We start from the raw sequence: 15,592 nt of genomic DNA, 5'->3' as shown, positions 1-15,592 counted from the left end.
ACAAGCTGATGGAAATGGAGCTCTTTCAAAAAACAGAGCAGAAATCTTAGTTTTGTCATCCAGCAACACAAAACCAAACTAACACCATCATGTTTCACTGGAGGCATGATGTTCTTTTCTGAAGTTAGTTTTTTTTTCCCCAGGATGCAACACACATCACAGATCATTTTCTTTTCAGTCCTCAAGATCTTTGTTTGCCTATGTTGGATAGGTCAAAGTGTAATTTTGACCTTCCAGCTCGTTCTCAACATTGACTCCTACTAAACCTTAGACATGGTGTTTTAACCCTTTTCAGACTGATAGATGTCAATGTCTCATCTGCTTTTGAACGTAACTACACCGGGGCATGATGTTGTTCTTTCTGATCTATTAGCCTACAGGTTCTGTTTAAGTAACTGGTGTAGCTGAAGCAGTAAACAAAAAATATGGGCAATCTCATGTAGTTTATTCACCAACAGTGGGGGATGGATGGCTATTTTTCCTTTTGACGAATTAAATTATCTTTTGGAAATTTATGATGAATTTACTTCTGTTATTTTATATTAAAATGTGAACATTTAGTTGTGATTTATTTAGTCTCTGTAATACATAAAAGCATCAAGCAGATCTTGTATGTTAATGTAGAATTATGCCGTTTAGGAAGAGCTTTGGACATTTTAGACAAAAATATTTGTTATAGAAGAAAACTTATAGATTATTATCTATTATTAGTTCTGCTAAAATGAAGACCACTTTAAAAGCTCTAGTTTCTGATATTTTCCTCTTTTTTGATATGTTGTTGAAAACATTTTTTGTTCTATAAATTAGTGACAAGCTTTATCCAAAATTAGCCTCCAAAAGTGGCAATTTTAAGTATTTATTTAAAATGACAGATTGTCACAATTTGAGGATTGATTCTTTCATAACATGAAATTATTAACAAGTTCATAAAATAATAACTTTATAACACAATGTTTCACGATTTAACTTGAAGAATTTTTTTTTTGTGCCAGAAAACCCCTGATTTGTTGCAATAATCTGCATGTTCCATCTCAGCTTTCATGTGTCTCGGGATGTTCTCCCTCCAGTCTTTCCCTTTGCTGTTTGTTTCAGGTGATCACAGAATCATTCCTCATTAAGTCGAGTTTTGCATGCTTGTGCTGGGACTCAACAGACAGTAGAATAAGACAGACACACGCAGTTCCAGTCGCTGCGTTTTTCCAAACTCGATATGTTGTGAAGTTTTCACTCTGTCCACAGCTGCTGTAGATCACACTGCACATTTTGTCTTGCAGAGGGTTCGCAGTCGATCACTGGAGGATGTGGTCATTCTGAATGTGGACACGAACACCCTGGAGACCCCGTTTGATGACCTGCACAACCTACCCAGCGACGTGGTGAGAAACACACGACCGTCTCCAGCATCTCAGCCTTTTATTGTGTCATTCCACATGCAGCACATCAAGGTTATTTTCCCTCTCTCCTCCCGACGTAATCTCGCTCTCACATCTCTGCCCACATGTGCGCGCAGATCCGCGCGCACACCCACATCCAGAAACTTGTCAAAGTACAGCTCTGTCCCCTCCCCACATCATTAATGACTGCAGCTCTGGCTTCTCAGATTGTGGCTGTCTAAAGTAAACTCCCGTCGCGTCGTATGACGCTTGAAGGCAAACAGCATTCCCCGACCATCAGAGGCATGTGGGAAAATGTGAAACTCCCTTCCCTTCATCTTCATCCATTCTAATCATTATTTCACAAAGTCTTGCGTTGCTGCCTGCCCACTGGCACGTTTCTGAGAGATAGGGGGAGGGAACGAGGCAGAGGAAAGAAAAGAAAAGGCAGAGATGGGTGATTTTGTAGGGGGGGAGAGAGTGGGTAGAAAGGGTCCAATTACCAGTGTGGGCAGTGAAGCCACCTGCCAGCGCATCGTCTCTTTAATTAATGGAGCGCTGACGCTGGTCAGTGCTACAGGAAGCATCGCCGTGGCGTCAGGGTCACTCACACTTTTATACACACATCCACAGCCACGAGGAAACAACACATGCGCTCGTCTCCCCTGTCTTGGTGGAAGCAGGAATCTGTTTGTTTAGTTGGTCTTCACAGTGTGTGTATTAAAGCTCCTCTGTGAGGCGCTGGGATCCCAGCTGAGGCGGTGGATGCACTATTACCCACGCTGCTAACAGCATACGCTCAGGTTCCACTGCCTACTGGACTCCTTCCCCCAGCAGCACTACATAATTCAACCCACTGCCCAGCAGACCCCAGACCTGCTCACACTCCCACACTTCTCTGGTTCTCCTGATTTAGCACTGCTCTGCCAACATTGACTGCTAGCGCGTACGAACGTCTCTTTACCTCGTGAGTTCTTTTCTCCACTTTATAACATTTTCTGCCGACTTTCAATCCTGCCTGCCTGCCTGCCTTATTGCTTCCCCGGCTGCTCGGGTTTCATGGCACCTGTCTGCCTACGTGTCTCTCTCGCAGTACTTCCCGCCAACCTGGACGTCTCTTGCACCCGCTGTTTGCTTTCTCATACTTCTCTGCCTGTGTGCCTGTCTGGCTGCAGTACCGTCTTCTCACTTCCTGCCTGCTCGCTTCTCTGCACCTGGGGACTGGAGCCCTAAATTAAATTGCAAACTGAGTTTGTCATAAAAAGAGTGGAGGCTTTTGAAAAGCGACAGAAGCAGAGAGAAAAGCCTTTGTCTTTTTTGCCGTGTGATAAATTAAGTGGCAGGCTCAGTGCCTTTTTCGCTTTGATCCCCTGCTCACCAATTTTTCTTGACTAATGACAGAACATAGCTCGCATATCATGTCAAATTACAGCACCTGAAACAGAAACTTTGCTGGCATTAATATATTTATCGGAACAAATTGTTGTTGTTGTTTTTTTATTCCCATACAAGTTTTTTTTCTCCCTCCTGTCTCCTCTTATCTATTCACAGAGGCTAGTAGATTAATAACAAAGCGAGCAGGTACTAATTGAGTGGAATTCCAGGTCTCTTGTTAGTTAGCTTGTTAGTGATGAGGACATGCCACATGGCATTTGATGTTAGTGTTTCCACACAAGGAGATGTTACAGGCATTGTGCTGTTTACTGAACTGGGGCCTGATTTCCTGATTAATGCCGAGCGCTTCTCTGTCTGCGCGTCGTTTCTTAGCTATTAAAAACCGCTTTTTATTTCTCTCCAGTTCTCACTGTAACAGCGGCTACTTAACACTCTAGTTTATTCAGAGTGAAGCCCGGGCCCTGAGACCTAAGGAGTCGCAGCGATCCTCACTCGCAAACCCCCGGCGTCACTTTCTAAGAATATATGCAGCACGGCATGAATTAAAAGGTAAAGGCTACAGGCAAAACGTGTTTGTGCTTTAGGTCCAACTGTGATGGAAAACAAAGCACCTCTGATGTTGATTTAAACAAACCTTTAGAGATCCGTGTAATTACGGCAGCGCAGGCTGTGAGCGCATGTGGACTTGGTTAGGCGGCCCGGCTGACCAGTGGCCGTGCTTTTAGCAGGTTCAGAGTTCACAGTTGTCCTGAATTAGCCGCTCCCTTTCAGACGGGACCCCTACCCCAGCTCCACAAGTGCCCGCCCCATAACGGCCTTTTCTCACAGTTTCACACATAATATTTCACATTTATTGACTATTACAAATACTAGTAAGCTGGTAGCGGTTCCGTTTTGCAAAGGAAGGCTAAATCTATTGAGAGAGTAATTATTAAGGGGTGCCAAAGGAAGCCGTGATCTTCTGAAATGAACTTTGAGAATTAAATTACTGATTTTTCATCTATTATTATTATTATTATTACAATCATTCATTTAAAAAGAACATAACCAAAAGGAGCAGGAGAAAGCTAAATTATTGTTACATCCAACCCTTTCTGTTAACTTCCTTTTTTTAATTCCCTGTTTGAGTCACACATTTTATTTTAATCACATTTATACATGTGCATACCATACATTACTTAATTTCTACCGACATATATCCACATAAATGAACAAAACTATAAACAGTAATGAAGCTCAAAATTTTTCATACCCCTGACACGTTTAAAGTAAGATTTTAATTTTAATGACATATGTCTTCTGGATTCTGAATCTGATGGAGAATGTGTGGAGTGATGTAATAATTAGGGAGATGGCAAAGAGTTCTTCCCACCTCACACACTTGGAGCTAATCACCACAAAGGAATCATCGAAACATTTGTGGAAACCTGGTCAGCAATTATGTGTAAGAGTTTCGTAGCTGTGATCCCACAGCTACAGAGATTTATCCATTGGTTATTGAGAAGGGTATAAATAATTTTCAACATGCCATTTTTGATATAAAACGTAAATGAAACCATCAGTTTATTTTTAAAAATACATTTCCCTTTAGATGGTTTCTGGAAAGGCTTGTCTCATTTTATATCAGGGACAACTTCTTGGTTGAATGACATTCATTTTAAATCTAAAACTAATTAACAAGCTGTTCTGTGTTGCATATTTACTGACCGTATGAAAACCATTGGGACTTTTGGGGGTCAAAGCCCAGTCAGTACTAATGCGGTGGAGCCTCTTTGGCCAGGTTAGCTGTTGGCTTTAGATGTATGGTGTGAATTAAGTTTTGATTAAGTGGAGGGTTTGGAATATACTGGTAATGTTTAGTGTTAGCTTTAGTGTTTGGATTATGCATAAATGAAGCAATACTATGTCCTAATATGGATAGAAATACAAAAACGTGTGTGAATGAACATATATACTTAGGCACTTGTGGAAACAGTGAAACTTTAAAACAGTCTTCAGTCAAGCTTGAGAGTCATTTAGGGTCTGCAGTTCATCCATTCTGCATTTTAGCTCCACATCTAGATTAACAGAAGCATTTTTACATTATATCCTCCATATCTGAGAGAAAACAGTTTTGTATATTAGCAGTGACCATTTTTTTTATATGTGGTTCCTGCTGTTAAAAAGTGAAACTGAGAAGTAAGTTTGAATATTTTCTATTTTAACAATAATACTTATTTTATTTCTATAAACAGTTTTTGTGACTATACTTTTTTTTCTGCAACTTGTTAATGAACATAGTTGTTTTATAAGTGCTGCTTCTTAATTCAAATACAGTTAAACAGGTAGACAGTTTGTTTGAAGTGATTTGTCGTACTGAATGTGCTTTATTTTATTTACTAAAGATATTCTTCTTGATCTTAATAAATGAATAACATAAACTGTGTTTTACTTAATTATGGCCAAACGCCTTTTTATTTTGTACATTTCCGAGTATGTTCCACACACAACAGCTCTTTCTTTTAAACCAGATCAAAAAATACTTTGATCTGTAAGCGTTAAAATATTTGTTACTGTTGGAACTCTAGAATTTTTTTTTTTTTTCATTTAAATAAAAAAAAATCTTGGACACGACGCCCTGAGGAACACCAAATAAACTTTAAACTTTGGGTCTCTTTAATAGGATTTGGTGTCAAATGAATCAAAGATTCTGCATTTTACTGTTTTTGCGCTATAGTTATTTAACATATAACGCCAGGCTTTGAGTTAAAAAGTAAAATAACAATGTGCATATCTGATAACAGTTAAAGGTCAGCCATGCAGATTCTCTAATGTTCCTCTTTATCATATGAGCAGCAGTGTAGAGCTAGGGTAGTCTTTGTTCTCTTGTTTGAATCGCTGTTTTTTTCTTTTTTTTTTTTCACAACTATTTAAATAAATTGTTGGGAGAAAATAGAGCATTCTTTAAATTTTGCATAATGTGTTTTAGCAGTCCTTTGCATTCCTGAAAACTCGTAAAGTTCAACCAAAAGTTGCAATAGTTTGCTACTTTTTTTAATCTTTGTGACACCATGCTTTGTCAGTAAAATCAGTGTGTTGACAAGCACGCTGAGAAGAAATGCTCAATAAAACAAAAAAGATCAAGGTATTTTTGTTGCTTTTTGTAAGATCCACATCTCCTCTCCCAACTGGAGACTGATAAAGTTATAATTGACTTTTGGTTGGTGAAGTTGTTTACCTCGCTAGTCATTAAAACTATCCAAGAATAGCAAATTAGGAGTCGGTTAATTCAGAAAACAAACAGCGTGTGACTGAATAAGGTTTTTATTTGATTCTGGCAATTGATCTCAAACCAATGACAGATTTTTTTCATGTATTATTCTTTCTGTGCCACACATTCAAGTTGAGGAGCTACAATGCAGCTTATATCTTTATTTTCAGATGCTCCCTCTCTCTCCCTCTTTCTCACACATCACAAACCTAATTCCTTCTATTCTCCTCCTCTCTGCTGCTCGCTGCTTTGCTGACACCGTGTACCCATACAATCCTAGCCCTCGTACATTTGATCATTTGTATTCCCAATCAAGGGAGGTGGGGAGGGGGGGGGGGGGATTTACAGCACACACTCCTACTTCCTGTATTTCAAGCCCGCATTTGGAGGTTTACAAATGAGTGAGGGGGTTGAGGCTGTGTCTGCCGCGCCTCTCCTGAGATCACCTGGCACACTTAATCAAACATCGCGGCTTTAATTTGGGCGCTCACTTTCTGGGGAGCAACATCTACATCATCAGCCACTACAGAGCGCTGCAGACGGCAGGCAGCGCTCGCGTGTAGGTGCACAGATGCACTCAGGCACTCCTACACGCTGTCAACCGGGAACGTTCATCAGCGACTCTCGGGTGTCGCTCAGGAGGAAACTTTTGCCACTATTTGTTTGTCCATCTGATCTTCTCTGCACTTCTTTCTGTTTAAAACAAACCGAGTGCGTCTGATCCATTTAAAGCAAAGTTTCTCATGCGATTCGTTGTGGGAAAATGTGGCCGCCCAGCTCACATACATGTCGTACTTTACCAGGAACAGTCCACAGTGTATAATAACAAGCTCCAAACAAAGACTCGGATGTCGTTTTTGTTGGTGAGCCAGTATTTTACCAGCTGCAAATGTCAGAGTCTGCTCATTTGACAATTACTTTCCGGGTTGTGATTGTTTTAAACGTCGGCGAACTCGTTCATTTCCCTTCGCTGCGGCTCCTCGGTTTACTCGTGTGGATTTTAAAAGCTGCACTTCATTTCCACATATAGCTGCTCTGCCGATGGTTCACTCCGGATTAGAAGTCAAAAAAAATAAAAAATGGGGAGAGAAGCAACACCCACTGCGATGGTTATTGAAGCGAGAGATGACATTTAGCTATAGTTAATTATGTATGCAAAACTCTGCCGCTCAGCTGCTATAAGAGGTCAGCTTGACAAAGTAACCCCACACCGGGGAGAAACTCATAGCCCTATTAAAACACACACACACACACGCACGCATACAGCTTTTCCTCTTTTCTGCTTTCCCACTCTTCATTTTTTCCTAACAATTACCTGCTTTGCATTAACTCCACAATAGATCAACAATTTCTGTACTTTGTAATTGATCTCATCTTGTTTTTCTTTTTTTTTTCATTCATGCACATTATTTCCAGTAAAATTATGTTTTAAACGCTTATGCTTAAAACTAAAAATAGGTATACTCCATCCCATTATTTTATCTAATAATCCCTTCTACTGTGCAGCTTAATGAATAGGGAAAAAGGTTAATTGGGAGATAAAATTATGAAATCTAATATTAATCTTTAGTTTAATGAATGAATCTGTTTCATAGACTTCCGAGTCCCATGCTCTTTGTGTGCATGTACGCATCTGCAGTTGTTAGGCTGTGCTGTATGTCTGTTCTCTGTGTCTTTGTTCGGATTTGTGTCTGTGTGTTTTGTGCGTGCGCCGTGTGTGTGTGTACACTTCAGACTGCAGCACATCAAAAGAAAGTGGGAGATTTTCATAACTATTTTTTTCTTTGTAGTTCTTTAATTGCGTCCCCATGGCTTTCTTTCCCTGGACAGAAGCTTAAACAAAACACTCTTTTTGCGAAGAGAAAACTCAACTTTTTATTCCCTTTTTTTTCCCCCTCCAACAACAGACAAATGTCGGGGTCATTATTTGGGGGAGAGGCTTGCAATGTTGTATTATAATTTTTGATTATAATTCTAAATATATATTCAGGGCCTAGTGTGTCTTTTGTTTCTTTGATTTACTCTTTTTATATGTATATTGTATGCAATATTGTCAGTCAGGCTCTTATTTTTTATCCTTTTCTCTGGTTGAAGTTCATGGTTTATGCAAAAATCTCCATATGTTTCATATTTTTCCTTTTTTTAAGCTTTATCAATGCTCTGATTCTGATTTTCTATTTTGCTTTCAACAATTATTGACTGCATTTAAAAAAAATTAAAATCATAAAACTTTGAATAATAATAGGTTTCAAGGCCTTTAGTTTACAGGACAACTGTGGTTTGTATAAATAAAGTATGTAATAAAAAAGCTTTATATCAAACCAGACTGAGATGTGATGCCAATACAATCACTTACGGATTTTAATGGACCACCAGAGAAATTGTGAATGTGTTGCAGTCGAAGGTTTTCTGAAGCTTTTGCCACTTCTTTTTGCATCTTCAAACTTGAAGCACTCAAAATTTATCGTTTTTTTAAGCTTCTGTCAATTTATTTCAGATGATTTGTGTTTTTTTTCTTTCATGTCTTTATCTGTGAACTCTGTCCTGATATGTAGCAAATGGTAAAAAGTGCTACATCTTTAATCTTGGACAGGCAGAATCAACTTAAAACTACTGTTTTTTTTTATTAATAAAGGAACACTTGAAGGATATTTTTTCTGAATCCAAAAACTGAAACATGACTCTCTTTTCTCCTTCACTCACATCCTTTTTTGCATACAAAATCTCTGTTTTTAAATAGCGATTTAAAAACAGAATCTCTAGAATTTAAAAATAATATTTTTACAAATATAACTGAAGTAAGTTATATGAATCTATAATCATTTTCTACACCAAGAAACAATAAATGAGGCTTCAATTGTCTGGAAGCATTTTTGCATCATAAAAATGGTTATGCTGCAGATTTTTATATACCTTGCAGTAACACTGCTTTATTTATTTATTCAAGAAATCTGCATATAAAGTTGCTAAAATGCAAAACATGCACAGAAAGATGAAACCAATATTTATAAAATCAGCCTATCACATTTTTGCTTGCGTATCTACCGCTATAGGGGAGTAAACATTGGCGGTAAACTCCTTATGTTCAAATCCATTGTAAATATCAAATTTACAATGGATACAATTGATATTTACTATGTCCATTGTAAATTTCAAATTTACAATGGATTTGTGCTAGACTGAATATAAACTTAAGTAAGATGAACTCTGAATAGTTGACGTTGGGTATAGAATAAATTTAGCATAAACCTTTAGAGAAACCAATCCTGCTTGAAAAGGACTTAAACTTTTCTAAGAGTTAAAATGACACTAAGTTTCAATTTCAATGACAAGGATGGGAGCACATTTATCTGCTTGTTTATTTTAGCAACTGAACTGATATAAAGTCTTCTTATTGTTGCAACTCGGACTTCTTCTTGAGTTGCACAATCCACAATCCAGGCTTTGCAAGGCAAGGGGAGTCCATCCAGCTCACTCTTTATGGTCCACAAAACCTTACAATAAACATCTGAAGGAACGGTTTGTTCACTCAATCGTGTCGGAGCTAAAGCTTTTTATTAACTGGAGAAGAAGTCGCCTTGAATAAGATGCAGGACACAGATGAATGAGAGAACTTTTGAATAGTCGCTACACCTCTATGATGGATGTTGCATGAATGTAAACCCATTTATAGAAGAAGTAAGAGATAGAAGTATAGTTGTAATTATTATAGAAATTAGTTTTTAGAATGTAATGCAGCATGTCTTATACAGACACACACGTGATAAGCGGTGACGCTTGATGAATGGCGGTGTGTATGCGAGTGCAGCGAGGCCCTCCATGCGCGCCGACATTCTCGGCCCTCCGCTCTCTGCTGTCACCTATGGAGGTATCATCCCTTACAGTCAGACAGGGATCATGATTGCACCTGCTAATTATCATCTCCAGCTGGAGAGTTAAATGGAGATCTGTTCTATGTCTGACCTTTGACCCCGTGCTCTTTATATGACGTACTTCAAACCCTGTTTGGGGCTGTCTGGGCCGGGCCTTAATGAGGCCCCATGTCTGCCCTCTGTGGGCTGCGCGCCTCGGATGCCCCGCTTTCATCCCCGACTATCTTCCCTTGATGTAAATTGAAAAGATCACAGCTATGGGGAGAAGACCTGTACTGGAAAGGCCTCTCTGCATAGATTATGAATATCATAACTCAACAGTTTTTTTCTTTTTTTTCTTTCCCTCAGCCACCCACTCCCCTCTCTTCGGCTGCCACCCCTTCCCTGTACAATGCTATAGTTCTAATTGGACCCAATGGGGGAGTCTCTGCCTTTGATCTCATCACCGCCACTGTGACTTTACACTAAAAAATGTCACTGCCAAATAGGGTTATCACCTGTAGAGCCTGGCCTTCCTCTGATGCCTGTACGCGTCTCGTTAGCTTCACTCAAACTGTAGAAGTTAATTAGTTTGACAGAGCCATTACCGCGGAGGCAAACCTGATGATTGTGGCGTAGGAACCACATTCAAGATCCAATTACTAAATACACGTTTATTTCATTTCATTTTATTTTTTTGTCGGGAACGTGAGCGAGGACGGGTCGCGAGGTTTGATTTCTATTAGTAAAAACGAGGTTCGCACTCGCGCGGCGCAACTAAAGGCTTTTGATTTGAGAGATGTAGCAGTTTATCTGAACATTAGGAATATGTTTTGCCCCACTCTTTTATTCTTCTTAATTTTAAACTCGCTGCTCTTTTGCGCCTTTTTTGTGTTATTGGGAAGTAAAACTCAGATTGTGCCCCAACCTCATTAAAAAGTGTTTGCTCACCCTTTCAGAGCCGCAGTGCAGGACTCTGCAGGGTAAACTCGGCTATCCCGTCTGCTCTGACAGTCTTCTGGGTACGCCTCCCCCTCATAGACTGACGACGTGTTCGCTTTGATTCCTCCCCACACAAAAAAGAGACAGTTTAATGATTTGCAGAAATAAAAAAATAAATAAAAATGTGTGATAAGCACATAAACATGAAATATTAATCCCACAAAGGGCTTTACATAAACATAAAAGCATTTAGTAGAATGAGTGAATATGGAGATGACACTTGTTAATTTAACCATGGTAAACTTTCTGTTTGATGCCTGGAAGCATTTTGCGACGGCAGCGTGGGGACGCTGTGGAGAGTGGGGAAAGCCCAGGGGAGTGGAATCAACACTGTTCGTTTTGTCTTTGTCCCAGTTTAAGATCGACATCTTGCTTTCTTCCCTTCTTTCTTTTGTCTCTTAGCATCTCAGTTCTTTCCTCCATGTGTGATCCGCTCAGACTTCCAGAGATATTGATCTCACCTGTGATTGAAATTAGACGGGGGGCCAGGATGAAATTGTCACTGTATTATATCCTTTAGTAAAAATGCTACATTTTTACAGTAATAAAAGATTTATGCCATGATTCATGGTTAACCAGAAAAGCAACAATTAATAGAAGTGCTACTAAAAATAATACAAAATATTGATAATTATGGGGTTGGTAGCACTGTTGCCTTCCAGAAAAATGGTTCTGGTGTCTAATGGGGTCTTTCAGCGTGGAGCTTGCATGTTCTCCCTGTGCATGTGTGGGTTCACTCCAGGTACTTCAGCTTCCTCCCACAGTCCAAAAACATGACATTGCCCTTAAAGCTGGGTAATGTACGTTTTATAAAAAATTTTTTTTGCACATTTGTTAAAACTATTACAATGTTGTGACACTAAAATATGAAACAGATCTGTGAAAAAAAAATTGCTGGTGTACAGACAATGCAACCGAGCAATAAAATATAAGCCATCACACTTAGAATTTAATTTTAATATTTACCTAACAAAAATATGTCTTATAAAAATAATAGACAACCCTATTTAAAAAAAACTCCCAAGTTTGAGTTTTTTTAAGTAGAGATAATACATGAGAGTTCTGTTATTTGACTAAAGCAGTAGATGTCATTTGTCCCTCAGCCTTATCTGATTTTATTATACATGTGCTGTTTGTTGATGGAACAGAATACATAAAAGAATACAAATAAAACTTATGTTTCTGTATTTTACCAGCTGATCACAAATCGGAATCAGTTGAGAGAAAATTGATTGATTCTGATTCCAGATTTATGTTCGTAACTTTACCCATAACTTTTTAAAACCTTGACATACATGCCTGATTTAAAAAGACACAATAAAAATGTTTGTTTAATGCATTTTTTCTCATTAGAACTACAAAATAAAAAGTCTGTCAGCAATAATACACTCACAGCAGCGACACACCAGAACACGCACGCACACATGCACACACACACGTCACAACCTGGTGTTGCATTGTTTTAAACAGTGACTGGGTTGGACTGCTGAAATTTACAATGCAGTGTAAAATGGAGGAACCAGACTGCTAACTCTAAATGTTAATTTACTCTTTTTCTGGTTTCACACAGCAGCTCTACATGCGCTGTCAACTTTTCAGTTTTAAAACGCAGAAATGTGAATCAAAAGAGTTTCGTCTTGTTACCTTAGACATTGTTTACTTGCATATAAAAATCATTAGTTATTTTTACACTATTACATATTGCAGAAGTGGAATTGAAGCTTCAACCCTTCATTTCCTTCTTTGCGTCGGCTTACAATTGATTTTTTTTTTTCCGAGTAATGTAGACGAGAAACACGCTTTAGTGTGAAGCTGGTGCAGCCCACACAGAGACAGCGACAGTCCCTCGCTACATGACATCACTACTGTATCTCTGCCTCCTCCTCGCGCTTCCACAACACAGTCAGACCACTGCTGAGCAGGTGAGGAGAGCCTCTTGACAACTTCCTTCCCAGACTCCCCAGGGCCCGGTGGCCAGGGTGAATCTTTTGTCATCCTGAAACAAGCTCAGGCCTGCTGCTCCTCCACTCTCGCCTGGAGTCCTGGAGACAGAGCCAGGAGAGGGGGGAAATAATTAAAGACGTTTTATGTCAAGAATCCCTTTCTAGAGGGAGTCTGGGAGAGCCAAGAGGGGAGGGGAGAACAGCAGGTCTGGGTGGAAGGACCAGGAGACTTGAGACATGGAGGCAGAAATGAAAGGAGGGAAGGTGATGGCGGGGGAAGAAGGAGGGCTGAAGGAGGAAGAGCAAGGATGCAACTTTCTATTTCCTCTCTTCTTTACCCTCTCTTCCAACTCCCCCTCCCTCCTGCCCCAATGCACTGCTCAATTAGCAAAGCAGCAGGTGCTCCCAGCAGCACAACAGATAAGCTTGAAGGAAAGGCTTTCATTCTTTCCTATCCCTTTTTTTGAGATGACCTGCAAATGTGATACTTCACACCCAGAATAGGCTAGCTGTTTCTTCCACCAATTTCAGAGGTGATAATTTAACTTTTACCCTTCCATGTCTCCCTCCCCTCTCTCCCTGATCCCTGTCTTTATCATCTCCAACTCTTTCCCATCCTCGATGTTTTCCACCAGGTGTCCGCTCTGAAGGGCAAGCTGAAGAAGCAGTCCACGGCAACAGGAAGTGGCGTGGCCAGGGCCTTCCTGAGAGCGCAGGCCGCTCTGTTTGGATCGTACAGAGATGCGCTCAGATATAAACCTGTAAGCTTCTTTGTCATTTTTTACTAACAGTTATTGAAGAGTTTTTCCCCTCAGCTTTATTTTTTAATTCAGTGTATTTTTCCAACATGAAACGCTGTAAATATTATTTATTGGAACCTCTGTAAGAAGTCTGTGTTTTTTGAAAAATCAACAGCACTAATCAATAATTATTGATGTCGACTGATATGAAACACATTTTCAGTCATATCGTCCAGCCCTAATCTCACGTATTTGCAGATTTTAGCTGTTTGCAAGCAGCTGTGTCCATAACCCCTATGAATACCAGGGATCCACTCGATTCCTGATTTTTCTGACATACAAATGGCCTCAAACTAATGGAAACATCAGCATAGTTTTGACTCACCTTTAAGAACTGTTACACTTTTAAGACTGTCTGAAAAAAATAAAGCATCAAGCACATAATATGGATTCATATTCACAAGCTGAAGCATTTTGTGAATAGAACAGATTTTCTCTTGGTGATGTGCAGGACATGGTAGCAGTCTTATCTGAAGTGAAGTGAGTCGAACTTCACTTGCGTCTGTTAAGGCTGTGGCAGTTTTGACTGAGGGTAAGAGGTGTGTTTTCAGACGGAGAGCAGAGCTAAGGTGGGCTTGTCTGAAGCAGTGAAATGTCAGAGGAGCTGGAAGGAGTCAGGACGTTCCCTTTGAAGATCCCTTTTAGCCACCTTTGGTGTTTAACTCTCCTTTACTAAGCCCCCCTAACATTTCTTTTCTAGATCTTCTCTGCTTATCAAGTCTGAGTCAGAGCAGAGCAAACTACACCATGTCCTGTTTGTCAAATAGCGAAGCCTTTGTTCCTTAGTCTTTGAGATTAATTGGACTTTGTGGACTCCCGGAGTCAAGATGCTACATTATTGATGCTGTCTCTCTTTTTCTCTGTATACCGACAGTACACGAACAAACTGCCTCCCCTCTGACACCAGCACAGAGATGCAGCGTGTTTGTGTGTGTGAGCGGCAATTTCTCAGTTCACTCACGCTCAGTGTTTGCTTGTAGACAAGGTCTGCATAAAAGCCTCCGATTTAACATACATGTTAAAACCTAAACAGAGCATCCAGTTTAATGAAGTTGCTCATAATTTCCCGCAGTATTTGTTGAGTATCATGGCGCTGCTCATTGTTCTGAGCTGAAGAAAAGATCCTCCTGGAAAGAGCTGAGTTGTGCTGAGCGGTTCACAGACCCATATGCCTCAACAGAAGGAGGGGTGTGGATGCTTAGTGGGAGTCTTGCTGAGCTGCAAATGAAACAAAACTGGAGCCTGATAATGAGCTGAAAGGCAATCAGCTGATTATACGGGGTTTTCTTACGCCATCAGTTTGAGCTCGACGTTCTTCTGCCAGGTGTTTCTCGCCATCTTCCGTTAAAAAAACTTGCAAAATTAGTTTTAGCCAGCAGGACTATTAAGACTCAGCCTCAGTTAAAGTTTGAACAAGCTATTCGCTAATCAGTTCTGAGAGTAAATGGCTAGGGTGTCATCACGTTCAACACCCTCTCTCTTGGCACCCTTGCTTAAGATGTGTTAAAAATCTTTTAAAAATGTCGGTTTTTACCACAGGAACAGATTTACACTCAAACAAGTGAGCTTTAAAATCCTTCTCTGTGTCTTTTCTATGCTGCAAAGTTAAATTCAGTTTACTTATCTAACACTAATTCACAACAAATGTCTTCATGAGGCACTTTTCAAAAAAGTAATTTCAATTCAATCCGACATACATTCCAGTTAATTCTACTTATCAAATGGTGCCTAAAGCTCAGTTTATTAGTCATTTCCTCCTCCTGGACAAACATGTAGCGACAGCAGGCAATCGCTTGTGTTGTGTTGTGTCGTTGACTTTACAGGAATCCCTCATGCCGAGCATCATGCATTTAGTGATAGTGGAGAGGAAAAACTCCCCTTTAACAGGAAGAAACCTCCAGCAGAACCAGAGCCTGGCTCTGTATGAGCGGCCATCTGCCACAGACATTTCTAAATGAAACGTAAAAAATTAAATGTT

At 39.8% G+C, this 15,592-nt stretch overlaps 1 protein-coding gene across 2 annotated transcripts in view; it reads left to right on the top strand.

Moving 5' to 3' along the window:
• Positions 1-15,592, top strand: part of dennd1b (DENN/MADD domain containing 1B) — a 139,229-nt gene that overhangs the window by 85,809 nt on the left and 37,828 nt on the right. For both annotated transcript variants that reach the window (XM_008406565.2, XM_008406566.2), the window contains 2 exons: positions 1,275-1,376; positions 13,450-13,575. In XM_008406565.2, coding sequence (XP_008404787.1) covers positions 1,275-1,376; positions 13,450-13,575 — 228 coding nt within the window. The remainder of the gene's footprint in view (positions 1-1,274; positions 1,377-13,449; positions 13,576-15,592) is intronic.

This window comes from Poecilia reticulata, linkage group LG4, assembly GCF_000633615.1.
Source record: "Poecilia reticulata strain Guanapo linkage group LG4, Guppy_female_1.0+MT, whole genome shotgun sequence".
NCBI lineage: Eukaryota > Metazoa > Chordata > Actinopteri > Cyprinodontiformes > Poeciliidae > Poecilia > Poecilia reticulata.
This window is presented reverse-complemented; position numbering and strand designations above follow the sequence as displayed.